At 41.3% G+C, this 13,449-nt stretch overlaps 3 protein-coding genes across 11 annotated transcripts in view; all 3 read left to right on the forward strand.

The window, feature by feature from the left end:
- LOC111645873 (trace amine-associated receptor 13c-like) overlaps positions 1 to 1,262 on the forward strand; it is a 7,268-nt gene extending 6,006 nt beyond the window's left edge. The window contains exon 3 of the mRNA XM_087170754.1: positions 1,185 to 1,262. Coding sequence (XP_087026880.1) covers positions 1,185 to 1,262 — 78 coding nt within the window. The remainder of the gene's footprint in view (positions 1 to 1,184) is intronic.
- A 1,209-nt stretch (positions 1,263 to 2,471) lies between these two features.
- LOC147817437 (trace amine-associated receptor 13c-like) lies at positions 2,472 to 4,043 on the forward strand. 6 transcript variants are annotated; one of them, XM_087170733.1, is made up of 2 exons: positions 2,472 to 2,720; positions 3,224 to 4,043. In XM_087170733.1, exons 1-2 carry the CDS (start codon positions 2,551 to 2,553, stop codon positions 4,041 to 4,043), a joined length of 990 nt encoding a protein of 329 aa, XP_087026859.1. In that variant the 5' UTR covers positions 2,472 to 2,550. The 6 variants fall into 6 exon arrangements, with proteins under 6 accessions (XP_087026859.1, XP_087026856.1, XP_087026857.1 ...); XM_087170730.1 differs by having other exon boundaries at positions 2,551 to 2,726; positions 3,188 to 4,043; XM_087170731.1 differs by having other exon boundaries at positions 2,551 to 2,626; positions 3,223 to 4,043.
- Positions 4,044 to 8,794: 4,751 nt separating this feature from the next.
- On the forward strand, positions 8,795 to 10,304 carry LOC111645839 (trace amine-associated receptor 13c-like). 4 transcript variants are annotated; one of them, XM_023395153.2, is made up of 2 exons: positions 8,795 to 8,986; positions 9,485 to 10,304. In XM_023395153.2, exons 1-2 carry the CDS (start codon positions 8,817 to 8,819, stop codon positions 10,302 to 10,304), a joined length of 990 nt encoding a protein of 329 aa, XP_023250921.1. In that variant the 5' UTR covers positions 8,795 to 8,816. The 4 variants fall into 4 exon arrangements, with proteins under 4 accessions (XP_023250921.1, XP_087026851.1, XP_087026852.1 ...); XM_087170725.1 differs by having other exon boundaries at positions 8,817 to 8,994; positions 9,457 to 10,304; XM_087170726.1 differs by having other exon boundaries at positions 8,817 to 8,894; positions 9,489 to 10,304.
- The last annotated feature ends 3,145 nt before the right edge of the window (positions 10,305 to 13,449 follow it).

Genomic DNA, 13,449 nt, shown 5'->3' on the forward strand with positions numbered 1-13,449 from the left:
CTCATAGTCTGCAGATTACTGTTGATCAAATAGAATTGACATTATGTTCATATATACAGTGAGGAAATGTTTCATTACTTCACAAATAATCACTCGGACCATTGTTATCCTCTTATTTAGATATAACCTGAGATAAAAGCCACATATGTCATGTTTTACAGCTGCTAGTTCAGAGCACTGACACCCATTTTATTCCAGTTCAAGCACAAGTGACTTGCTTTCACTGACTGAGAAACAGTGTTTTGTTTTTTAATAAATAAATGTAAATTTTGTTCTCAATTTGTTCTCTTCTTTACATAAATCATATGGAATCAACAAGAGTATTGATAAATTTCAGGACCGATAAGCACTAATAATAACAGAGGCTGCATAGATAAAATCCATGTTGCCCATTGTAATCCTAAAACATTACAGTATTATAATATTACACTTCCCTCTGTAATTGGCAAATGTTCTAGGGGATACTTGTGGAGCTGTCTTAATTCTAGTTACACCAGCTATACAATCTTTGTTTTTTACTATAAAACAATTCCAGTAACGCAAACACACAATTGGAGAAACCATCACGTATATAGAGAAGGAGAGCAGCATTTGATGTCAGAGTTTATTGATACAGAATAAATATTATAGTAACATGTTATGTTTGCTACAGCCCCACAATCTGTCTGATCTGTCCCCTGGGTTTGAAGGTGAATGAAAACGATCTAATGTTTTTAGCCATTAATCACCACCTATTGATTCTGCCTTCCACTAAACCCCCAGCATAATAAACATGTAAACAATTGTTTAAGACTGGATGAATTTTTACATGAATGAACCACTGATGATGGAGCGTGACTGATGGATGCACAACTTCACTGCATCACTCATTGACTGTGTCCGGACTCAGTCACTTGTTCATTTATGTAATACTTGTCATGTCACATACACTCAATAGTTTACGTTATAGCAATAACTAAGATGAGATTTCTGACATTCATTATTACATGTGGGATTTGTGATAAAAAAATTGCTTGGATGAAGTTGGCATTGTGGAAATTAAGAAAATAGTTCTGCACCCATCTACTGAGCCTGGTTGAGGGAAGGTTTCTCAGTGTCAATGCAGCCCATGGTGTCGATTTTAAAGGAGGGGCCGTGTTCAAGTGCCTTTACTTCTGTCTCTGGATGACCCTCTCACTGAGCAGATGCGTCTGTATCGTCTCTACCGCTGGCACCAGCCAAGCTGGGCCGTTTCTATGGAGATGTCATGCGGCGTGCTGTAAAACTATCGTAAAACGTGACAGTGAACGCCGCTCACGTTCACATTAATCATTTGTAAACTGATTCGTTTAATTAAAAAAAAAAAAACTCATCACCTGGGCTAGGATGAATTTTAATTCCGCCATGTCAAGGTCAACGATGCTGAAGAAGGGCAAGTTGGTAGACAATTTCTGCTTTTCATTATCCGGAACTAACATCTTCTCCATAACAAAACAGTCAAGAGTCTGGGGAAGTTCTTTGACTCAAACCTAAAAGACACTCCTGCCATTCTATCCCCCTGCAAGTCCTGTGGTCTCTGCTGGTTTACGCGGTTGCACTAATAAAAGTGGAATATCAGTGGTTTTCTCACAAGTGGCCGGGCCTCCCCCACAGACTCAGCTGCGCAGGTTCATATGTCGTGAGGGGTTCCACAAGTCTCCGTCCTTGGACCCATTTTGTTCACTTTGTGCTTCCAACTGATAATATTATAAACTAGTTTAAAATGGTTGCCAACCAAAATTATACAGATGATACCCATCTTTATGTATCGTATAAGTCTGATATTCTTAAAAATCTGGCTATTCTGCACTGTTGCCTTACTGCTATCAAAGACTAGATGTCACTAAATTTTATACAACTAAATTTGGAAAAAACAGAAATCCTGGTCTTAGGCCCAGATAAAGTCTCAAAGGCCATTAGTCCACACATCAGACATTTAGCAGGGAATACAAAACCACCTGCAAGGAATCTTGGTGTTGTGTTTGGTCTGAACTTGACTTTTGACCATCACATTAAGAAATAGGTTCAGATTAGTTTTTTGAAACTCAGGCATATTGCCAAAATCAGTTCAGCATTGCCCAAGAGTATCGCAGAGCAAATCATCCATGACTTTATCTCTCATAGCTTGGATTTTTGTAACTCCCTATTGTTTTGTTTAACTGAGTCTGCAATTTCATCCCCTTTCTGACCCAACTTCATTGAGTCAGAAAGGTTACTTCGGTAATTATGGTAATTTGGGTTACTTTGTAACTTCTGTTTTGAATAGTGCTCTATAAATAAAGTTTATTATTATTGTAATTATCAGTTCATGGGATTTATCATATTATGAGATAAACTGAAATAAAAGCCATTACGTCATGCTTTGCAACTATTGGTTGAGAGAACTGGTAACTTATTCATTAGTTTAACACACTCAGCCTAGATGAAATTTGAATATGTAGGGGAGGAAGGAAGGAGATAAATCAGCAGTATGACAAAGAGCTTTACTTAGAGAGCTATCAGAGTTTAGCAGCTTCTCCTCTCTCTCAGAATATGGAGGCCCTGGAGGAAGATGAGCTCTGCTTACCCCAACTCAACAATTCCTGCTGGAAGATGATGCACTCTCACTTGGAGGCTACTCTCATTTGCAGTCTGCTGTCCTGCATCACTCTGCTCACTGTGGTTCTGAACCTGCTGGTCATCATCTCTATCTCCCACTTCAGGCAGAGAAAGAATTTCTCTGCATTGCCTAAAATTGTTTATTTTTGTGGTTGGATTTACAGGTTCTGGTTAGATACATGATGAAATGGCTTTGAGCTAGGCAACATGTGTCATTAAGGTCTTTGATGAAAACCTTAGCAGATAGAAGATATTATGTATTTTAAAATCTACTAAATCAATATTATTAAATCATAATTATGATTGTGGTGCTTTTGAAATAGTCATCAAAAATAAGATTGATAAAAAGAATAATTTGACATATATCAGACTATACTGCATATCCACTATCCCTCTGCTCTTGGATATAAATAATACATAGAAATAATACATTATTGTTTTGAGCTTTGATGAATGTATACTGGTTATTTGAAAATGCTTATATGACTGATGCTGTGATATATCTTCAGTACAGTTCATACATTTAGAATTATAACCTTGAATAACACTTATTTCTACAAGTATTACATGTAATAATGGGTTCATTGTTGATATTCTCTCATTTCAGGCAGCTCCAAACCACCACCAACCTCCTCCTCCTCTCTCTGGCTGTCGCAGACTTCCTGGTGGGTTTCCTGGAGATGCCAGCCGCTATTCTTATCTTCCGAGGCTGCTGGATCCTGGGTGACTTTATGTGTGGTGTGATTTACTGGTTAGGTTACATTGTTGTCAGTGTTTCAGTAGGAAACATGGTGCTCATATCAATTGACCGTTATATGGCAATTTGTGACCCCATGTTTTACTCCACCAAAGTCACTCTGAGAAGAGTTCAACTATGTGTTTGTCTGTGTTGGATATTTTCTGCTCTGCACAGCAGTTGGATAATGAGAGATTTCTTAAAACAACCGAACAGGTTTAAACTCTGTCTTGGAGAGTGTGTAGTCACAAGTTCTTATGTTGAAGGAATTGTTGATCTTGTTGTGACCTTTTTAGGCCCCATTTTAATCATTACACTTTTGTATATGAGAGTCTTTGTGGTGGCTGTGTCTCAGGCTCGTGCCATGCGCTCTCACATTGCAGCTGTCACACTTCAACGTTCAGAGACTGTGAAAGCTACGAGATCTGAGATTAAAGCAGCCAGGACTCTTGGTGTTGTAGTAGTTGTCTTTATTCTGTGCTGCTGTCCATTTTATAGTTTTGCTGTTGCAGCTGTGAACAATTCGGTTGGGACATCATCTTCAGCCTTCGAGCTTTGGCTGTTGTATTTCAACTCCTGTCTAAACCCTGTGATCTATGTATTTTTCTACCCCTGGTTCAGACAAGCTATTAAATACATTATTACACTTCAGATTCTGCAGCCTGGCTCCAGTCAGGCCAATTTAATGTAGAAATAGACCGTGATGGATTTACTGAAACCGGTTATTTTTCTGTGAGGGGGAAATTATTCCTACATTATCTTCAATACAGTCAGTCCACAAAATTGCTGTATCTTTATCGAATATGAATTTGCATATATATCTGTCTGTACTAGACAATGTTGTTTGGTTGTGATTACACATGTACATTCTGTCTGATCTGGCTACAAATCATACAGGTCATTCCATTTGAATGAAAATCGTCTTAGGGAAAAAACATTGCCGTTGTTGGAGGGAAAACGCGTGAATCCTATAATCAGGGCAACATTTGTTTCCAGTAACTAAAGGGACTAAAGGCTCAGTGTAGCAGGTTAAATAAGTTATTTCTATTTGAGGGGGAAATCATTCTTACATTGTCTTCAACACACTCAATCTACACCACTCAAAGTCTGGAGAATCAATAAAAACATGGGCAAAACATCTGTACAAATTAAAGGGTAAAACTTGCTCTGAATAGGAAGCAGATTTCAGGGTGTATTAGAATGCCTGAGCGGCCATAGAAGGTAAAATGAGGAGATAGGGTGATGTTTCAGCAAGAAACTTTTTTTTTTCCAATTTCATATAGCACCGTGCACAATGTCGTCTGTCCATCACCTTCCGGCCCAACAAAATGAACAGACTGAGAGGCAAATTGAGTGGATCTTATTGTGACCTTTTTGGGCCCCATTTTAGTCATTATACTTCTGTATAGGAGAGTATTTTCAGTGGCTGTGTCCCAGGCTTGTCCCATGCGCTCTCACATTACAGCTGTCACACTTCAGCGTTCAGAGAATGTGGAAGCTAAGAGATCTGAAATGAAAGCAGCCAGGACTCTCTGTGTTGTAGTAGTTGTGTTTCTTCTGTGAAATAGTCCATACTATTGTGTTGAACAAGTCGATATGGGAGTCATCTGCCGCCATTGAGATTTGGCTGTTGTATTTCAACTCCTGTCTAAACCATGTGATCTATGTTTTTTTCTATCCCTGGTTCAGAAAATCTATTAAATACATTATTACACTTCAGATACTGCAGCCTGGCTCCAGTGAGGCCAATTTAATGTAGAAAGAGACTGATCAAAATCCGCTGTTGGTGGGGGAACTTGTGAATGTTATTATCATGGCATGGTGTGTATCCAGTAACACCTGGATACCTATGGGGATACCTGCTGAATCTTAGATCTGAATAGGAGTCAGATTAAAGGGTACAGTACGGAAATCGGCTGAATTTCATGATTTCAATCACAATCACTCTGACCACTGATTTCCACTTATGTTACTAGGATATGATGATGAGATAAAAGCTATGTGTGTCATGTTTTGTAGCTGCTAGTTCAGAGCACTGACACCCTCTTTTTCCAGTTCAAGGACCAGTGACTTGCTTTTGCTTATTGAGAAACAGTGCTTTGTTTTTTTTTTTTTAACAAATAAATTAAACTATTTTTTAATTGTTCTCGTACTTTGATCGAATGCAATCAACAGGAATATTGATAAAATAAACAGATAGGTTCTCTTTCATGGCATTCGTTTCGTGTCTCACTGTGGGTGTGCCTCCTGCGTGACCTCATCGGAAGCACAAATAACATTACACCAGCCCTAATTGGCTGGCCGTAATGACGTCTATGTCAGGAGGGGATGGGACCCTCCTCCTATCTATTAGGCTGATATAGCATTAGAAGCCTCTTTGACAACTGTGCTGGTAGGTGCTTAGCTAACTGTCCACCGATTCAAGTGCACAACTTGGTCACCCGGCACTTTGTTCCCATTTGTACGGTTGCATCAAGTAGCAATACTTCAGCAGGACGTGTTCCACACAGAGTGCAGAACCCAGGTGGGTGTTCATGTTCCATTGACCACCAAAGGGAAACAAAGACAATGTTTACAGTGTTGTCACTCAAGCACTTCTCGCATGCATTCAGTAATGTGCCGAGGGCACTGTCAAAAAATATGCAGAAAAAATTTTTGAAAAACAATTCAATCATGTCTGCCATATCACAGTCTGTAGGGGATGACGCGCCTCAGCCAAAAGATGGTGCCAACACACCGGCTTTGAACCAGTGGCTGGTCAGCCCCCCGTCTCTGCTGCAGGGAGAGCCGGTCTGCCTGGAACCAGTCAAAATGGGTGCTAAGAACAATAATGAAGGGCTACAGGCTCCAATTCAAGACCACTCCCCCACAGTTCAAAGAAATAATATTCTCTCATGCTCAGGTCGAGTCTGTCAATATTCTCCTGGAGGACATTTCCACCTTGAAAAAGAAAGGAGCTATAAGAGTTGTTTCTCCTGAGGAGACCCGGTTTCTACTCGAGGTATTTCCTAGTCCCAAAGATGGGGTGAGCCATTCTGGATTTCTGTTCCCTAAATCGACATTTAAGAAAATGCAAATTCAGGACGTTGACACATGCTTCTCTGCTGTGGTTTGTACGAGCAGGCGACTGATTCACATGAATCGATCTGAGGGACGCTTATTTCCACATTCCCATTTATCCCCCCTCATCGGAAGTATCTGAGATTTGCTTTTCAGGAGATTGCTAATGAGTTTGTGGTACGGCCATCTGAGCATTTTGAGCCCAAGGGTGTTTGTGAAATGCACCGAGGCGGCAGTAGCTCTGCTTAGGGAGCAGGGTGTACGGGTGGCCACATACATCAACGAGGTCAATACGCGGAGGCTCTCACACAACACCTAGTGAACCTGGGTTTTCAGATAAATACCGAAAAGAGCAGGATGGAACCTACTCAGCATTGCTTTCATTGGGCTCATTCTGGACTCGCTCAAGGGCAAGGCATTTTTATACCCAGAATGGCTGGAAACCATGCAGGCGAATCTAGTGTTGTTTCACAGGGGCAACATGGTTACCCTCAAACAATGTCAGAGGTTGTTGGGTCTTATGGCCTCCTCTGTAGTAGCCATACCATAGTAGACACAAAATGAATACTATGAAAGAAAACTTAAGGTTATGAATATAACCCCGGTTCTCTGATTAGCTTGAGTGAGTGTCTCACCAGACCACCCTCCTTCCTACGGAAGCGAGGTAGAGGTTGGGTTTTACAACATTGGGTAGGAGATTAAAAGGGAAAAGTGCAACAATGTGGTAAAGTAAAAATGAGGTAGAACATTCTAAGATAATTAAAATAAAATAATCTATGAAATAAGAATCAGGAGAAAAACTTAATATAACAGTAGATTTAAGAATAAAGAAGTGAATTCAGACCCCAAGGAATCCCTGAAGAAGCACAACTACAAAACTGTGTCTTTATGAGGGATTTCAAAGAGGGTAAGGAGATCATAAGTCTAATCTCCTCAGGGAGGTTGCTCAAAGAAATTGGGGCCTCAACAGTAAAGGCCCGGTCACGCTTGGTCTTCAACTGAGATTGATGAACATCTTACAAAGCTTTGGTTGAAGAACTCAGGTTGTGGCTGGGCACAGTTGGTGTCATTACATCTGAAAAGTATTTAAGTGCAAGTCCAGAGCATGCCTTAAAGGTATAGTCTGTGTCTATGAGCGACTCAGTTGTCAGGTCTCTTCACCTGTGTGTCACCTAAAGACTGTAAGTAAATGTAAGTAGCAGTAGCTAACTATTTAGCTCGTTTAATACACTTCACTTTGTGACCTTCAGAGTTTCTGATTTAGATTGTGACAAGTATCTACAGATGATCACTAATGTTAGTTAGTTTCTAACTTAAGCCTTATGTTACAATGTAGCTAACTAATATTAGCTAGTTCGTAACTTTAGCCTTATGTTACAGTTTAGCTAATTACTATTAGCTAGTTTCTAACATTAGCCTTAAGTTACAGTTCAGCTAACCAATGCAGGCTTGAGATCCTTGAACCACTGGTGTAAAGAGTGTTGTCTAGTGACAAGATGCGTCCAGTTACAACTGGTGGAAAAGTCAAGGGAAACCGTGAGCTGATGTGGGATCCATGCGATGGCCAGGGAGATGGAGGGAACTCGGATTCTGCAGCCGGAGGGGGAAGTCCTGAAGGTCAAGGATGTCGTACTTGTTCTCCAACTGAATGTTAAAATGAATAGGTGTACAGGAGGCCAGCCTCCCTCTCCTGCCATGAGCAATGACTAGAGAACAGTTTTCATGATGGTATGGTGTGGAGCTGACCAGGGTTTTAGTCTTTGCCCGAGGAAGAGGCATCAACACCAGGGTAGTGAGTGGCAACAGGCTCTGGAGGAGAGGCGACTCCAGCATCTTTAGCAGTACAGGGAGTAGTGGCATCAGCCACTCGAGCACAATATTATTTCAGTCTGTGCTGGGCAGGAAATGATGTTGACGCCAGAGTTGCAGGCACAGCAGCTGTAATCCTACATCAAGATGTGGATGGAGTGGAACATCAGCTGCTTCTCCCCAAAAGTTTCAAAAGCACCAGATAAAATATTAAACCATCAGAAAAGAAATCTTGCTGCCCCCTCAACACTGAAATACTATGTTGGCACCAGCCACTAGCTCTGTGATGGGCTTTATTCATGAAAGTTTTCACTACGAAAATAAGACAAGAACATGTTGGAAAATGTTTTAGAGGTCCTGAGTAGACCACCTCCATGTTTGTTTTAAATCTTTTTATTTGAACTTTGTTTTGATCATGTAGTTACAGTTAACTTAGTCTACAGCTATGATATGGCCAAAGTATGACGTAGTCAGCCGTCTGAATAGTTCAAATTTGAATGTGGGAGGGGAGGAAGGAAAGAGATAAATCAGATGTATGACAAAGAGCTTTACTCAGAGAGCTGTCAGAGCTCAGCAGCTTCTCCTTTCTCTGAATATGGAGGCCCTGGAGGAAGCTGAACTCTGCTTTTCCCAGCTCAACACCTCCTGCAGGAAGACGATGAACTCTCACTGGGTGGCCACGCTCCTTTTCAGTTTGCTGTGCTGCATCACTGTGGTCATTGTGGTTCTTAACCTGCTGGTCATCATCTCTATCTCCCACTTCAGGCAGAGATAGAATTTCTCTGCATGGCCTACAAAATGTTTATATTTAGGTTCCATCTATGCAACATAATGTCTCATTTAGGTTACTAACGAAAACATTTTTGATTTACAGGTTAGGTAGGTTAGGTAGGTTTAAAGTTAGATACATGAAGAAATGGTTTTGAGGCTATGGAATCATAGCTGTGATTGTGGTGCTTTAGAGATAGCCAGCAAAAATCAGACTGAAAAAAGGATTAGTAATGATTTGTCACATATCAAACTACTGCATGCTACCTTCTCCTTTATGATATCATTAAATACATAGAAATTATGTTTTCCTGTTTAGGCCTTTGATGAATGCATACTAGTTATTTAAAGCTTATTTACAACTGTAATGATGTTATTTATTTATTTTTGTTGTTAAAATACAGTTCATATATTTAGAATTGTAACTGTTAACTTCAGTTTGTATACAACTGCTATATTTAACAATGTGTTTGCGTTGATATTCTCTCATTTCAGGCAGCTCCACACCACCACCAACCTACTCCTCCTCTCTCTTGCTGTCTCAGACTTCCTTGTTGGTCTCCTGCAGATGCCATCTGAATTCCTCCTTTTCCGAGGCTGCTGGATCCTTGGTGACTTGATATGTGGTGTGAATTACTTTTTCGGTTACCTCATTGTCAGTGTTTCAGTAGGAAATATGGTCCTCATATCAATTGACCGCTATGTGGCAATTTGTGACCCCATGTTTTACAACACCAAAGTCACTCTGAGAAGAATTCAACTCTGCATTTGTCTGTGTTGGATATTTTCTGCTGTTCACAGCACTTGGATACTGAGGGATTTCCTCAAACAGCATCACCTGTATGACTCCTGTTATGGAGAATGTTTATTCATAAGTAATTTTGTTGAAGAAATTGTTGATCTTGTTGTGACCTTTTTAGGCCCCATTTTAATCATTATACTTCTGTATCTGAGAGTCTTTGTGGTGGCTGTGTCTCAGGCTCGTGCCATGCGCTCTCACATTGCAGCTGTCACACTTCAGCGATCAGAGAATGTGAAAGCTAAGAGATCTGAAATGAAAGCAGCCAGGACTCTTGGTGTTGTAGTAGTTGTGTTTCTTCTGTGCTCCTGTCCATATTATTGTGTTGCTATTGCAGCTGTGAACAACTCGATATGGGAGTCATCTGCCGCCATTGAGATTTGGCTGTTGTATTTCAACTCCTGTCTAAACCCTGTGATCTATGTGTTTTTCTATCCCTGGTTCAGAAAATCTATTAAACACATTATTACACTTCAGATACTGCAGCCTGGCTCCAGTGAGGCCAATTTAATGTAGAAAGAGACTGATCAAAATCCGCTGTTTGGGGGTTAACTTGTGAATGTTATTATCATGGCATGGTGTGTACCCAGTAACACCTAGACACCTATGGGGATACCTGCTAAATCTTATATCTGAATAGGAGCCAGATTTCAGGGTACAGTACGGAAATTGACTGAATTTCATGATTTCAATCACAATCACTCTGACCACTGACTTCCACTTATGTTACTAGGATATGATTACATGAGATAAAAGCTACGTGTGTCATGTTTTGTAGCTGCTAGTTCAGAGCATTGACACCCTCTTTTTCCAGCTTATTGAGAAACAGTGCTTTGTTTTTTTAAATAAATGAAACTTTCTCAATTGTTCTATTTCTTGTACTTTGATTGAATGCAATCAACAGGAATATTGATATTAGTGATATCCATATCAGGAGGGGGTGGGACCCTCCTCCTATATGTTAGGTTGACATAGCGTCTGTTGTCATTCAAAAACCTCTTCTCACTTCCCACAGAAGCCTCTTTGACAACTGTGCTGTTAAGTGCTTAGCTAAACTGTCCACCAATTCGAGTGCACAACTCGGTCACCGGGCGCTTCATTCCCATTTATATGCTTGCATCAAGTAGCAATACTTTCACTGTAGGAAATAGCAATATTTCCTGACACAAAAAGTAGCAAAACTTTTTGCTAATAAAGGTAGAAATACCTTACAGGTAGCGATACCCCGGAAAAGTAGCTTTACTTTTCACCTCTACGCTAGTGGGTCGCCAAGTAGCTGCACAAGCTGTTCTAGCAATTTTCACAGTCCTGCTAGCGTCTATAGCCCACTAGCTAACCATGGCTATGGCTACCAGCCACAATGAAGTCGGGAAAAGCACAAAGCTTTGTCCCTGCAGCAATTAAATCACTAGCTGGGACACTCATCCCCTGAGTGCGGTGTGACTGGGCTTACCACATGCTCAGCCGCCTTAACCTCCACCGATGAGTGTGTCCACTGTGCTGCTTTCCCATGTAAGCAGCCCTGCAGCCGGCTAGCCCACCAGACTAATCTATTTGGGAGGAAACCCGCTGATGTGTGAAGTGGCTGCACCACAGGGAGAAGTGGACATGTCTGAGGGCTTGGCCACTGCACCTGGACTGAGCTGGGCGGATACAGACCCCCAGCTCCTTACTCCTGCCTTCTTGTTGCAGGAGATGGACAAAGGATGTGAGGGCTTGGCTGCCACTCATGCGATCCTGGAAGGAGATGTGGACGATGATGGGAAAGAGTCGGCCAACACAGAGCTCCTGTTGTCTGACGACGATGAGGAGGATTCCATCTTCCTGGCTAGCACTCCTGGGACTGCAAAGCCTCCCGCTGCTGAGGGAGTTAACCAGCCTTCGTTGTCATCTCCCCTGGATCTTGACATGCAAGATATGTGCAAGCGTGCAGCTGCTAAGCTCAACATCCCGTGGCCTGTCGTACAAGCTGAGGCTGTAAAGTCTTGTTTTGACAGCAAGAAGCTGCCAAAAGCCAGGAAGACAGGGAAACAAGTGTTGCCTGTTTTTACAAAGCTCCTCGACAGTGACATGGAAGCACAGGCCATGTAGCAAGAGACATGCCATCATGGAAGGCTCCCTGTTAGATTGTGAGTGGATGGAGTCCCACAGCATCCACCAGATGCCTCCGATAGAGCTGCGGCGATTTGAGCATTTTGAGCCCAAGGGTGTTTGTGAAATGCACCGAGGCGGCAGTAGCTCTGCTTAGGGAGCAGGGTGTACGGGTGGCCATATACATCAATGAGGTCAACACGCAGAGGCTCTCACACAACATCTAGTGAACCTGGGTTTTTAGATAAATACTGAAAAGAGCAGGATGGAGCCTACTCAGCATTGCTTTCATTGGGCTCATTCTAGACTCTCTCCAGGTCAAGGCATTTCTATCCCCAGAAACGGTGGAAACCATGCAGGCGAATCTAGTGTTGTTTCACAGGGGCAACCTGGTTACCCTCAAACAATGTCAGAGGTTGTTGGGTCTTATGGCCTCCTCTGTAGTAGCCATACCACTGGGGCACGTGTATATGAGAGGCATCCAGCGTTGGGTGGACTCTCTAGGTCTAGATCCTCACCGCGATGATCAACGGGTAAGTGTTTCCACAGCTCACTAGCTCTTCGCCAGTTGAAGAGCCCAGCCTCAGGGCAATCCAAGAGTCAGTATCTCTCCCCTAGTGAGACACAAAACGAATGCTATGAAAGAAAAAATTAAGGTTATGAATATAACCCTGGTTCTCTGATTAACTTGAGTGAGTGTCTCACCAGACCACCCTACTTCCTACAGAAGCGAGGTAGAGGTTGGGTTTTACAACATTGGGTAGGAGTTAAAGAGGGAAAAGTGCAACAATGTGGTACAGTAAAAATGAGGTAGAACATTATCAAACAATTAAAATAAAATAATCTATGAAATAAGAATCAGGAGAAAAACGTAATATAACAGTAGATTTAAGAAGTAAGAATTAATTCAGACCCCAAGGAATCTCTGAAGAAGCACACCTATAAAAATGTGTCTTTATGAGGGATTTCAAAGAGGGTAAGGAGATCATAAGTCTAATCTCCTCAGGAGGTTGTTCCAAGGAATTGGGGCCTCATCAGAAAAGGCCCAGTCACGCTTGGTCTTCAACTGAGATTGATGAACAGTTAACAAAGCTTTGGTTGAAGACCTCAGGTTGTGGCTGTAAGTAAAGACTGTAAATAAATGTAAGTAGCAGTAGCTAAGTATTTAGCTTGTTTAATACACTTCACTTTCTGACCTTCAGAGTTTCTGAAATAGATTGTGTCAAGTATAGAACGCTAATGTTAGTTGATTTCTAACTTAACCCTTAAGTTACAGTTTAGCTAGCTAATATTAGCTAGTTTGTAACTTTAACCTTAAGTTACAGTTTAGCTAACTAATATTAGATAGTTTCTAACTTTAGCTTCAAGTTACAGTTTAGCTAACTAATATTAGTTAGTTCGTAACTTTAGCATTAAGTTACAATGTACCTAATTAATATTAGCTAGTTTCTAACTTGAGCCATAAGTTACAGTTTAACCAACTAATATTAGGTAGTTTCTAACGTGAGCCTTAAAGGTGCACTATGCATTCCTGCATGGTTTCAGCGCGTGCAGATAAGGGGGGGCGGGG

Source organism: Seriola lalandi, unplaced genomic scaffold (genome assembly GCF_002814215.2).
Source record: "Seriola lalandi dorsalis isolate HSWRI2012SDOR001 ecotype SW California unplaced genomic scaffold, Sedor1 jcf7180002054958, whole genome shotgun sequence".
Taxonomy (NCBI): domain Eukaryota; kingdom Metazoa; phylum Chordata; class Actinopteri; order Carangiformes; family Carangidae; genus Seriola; species Seriola lalandi.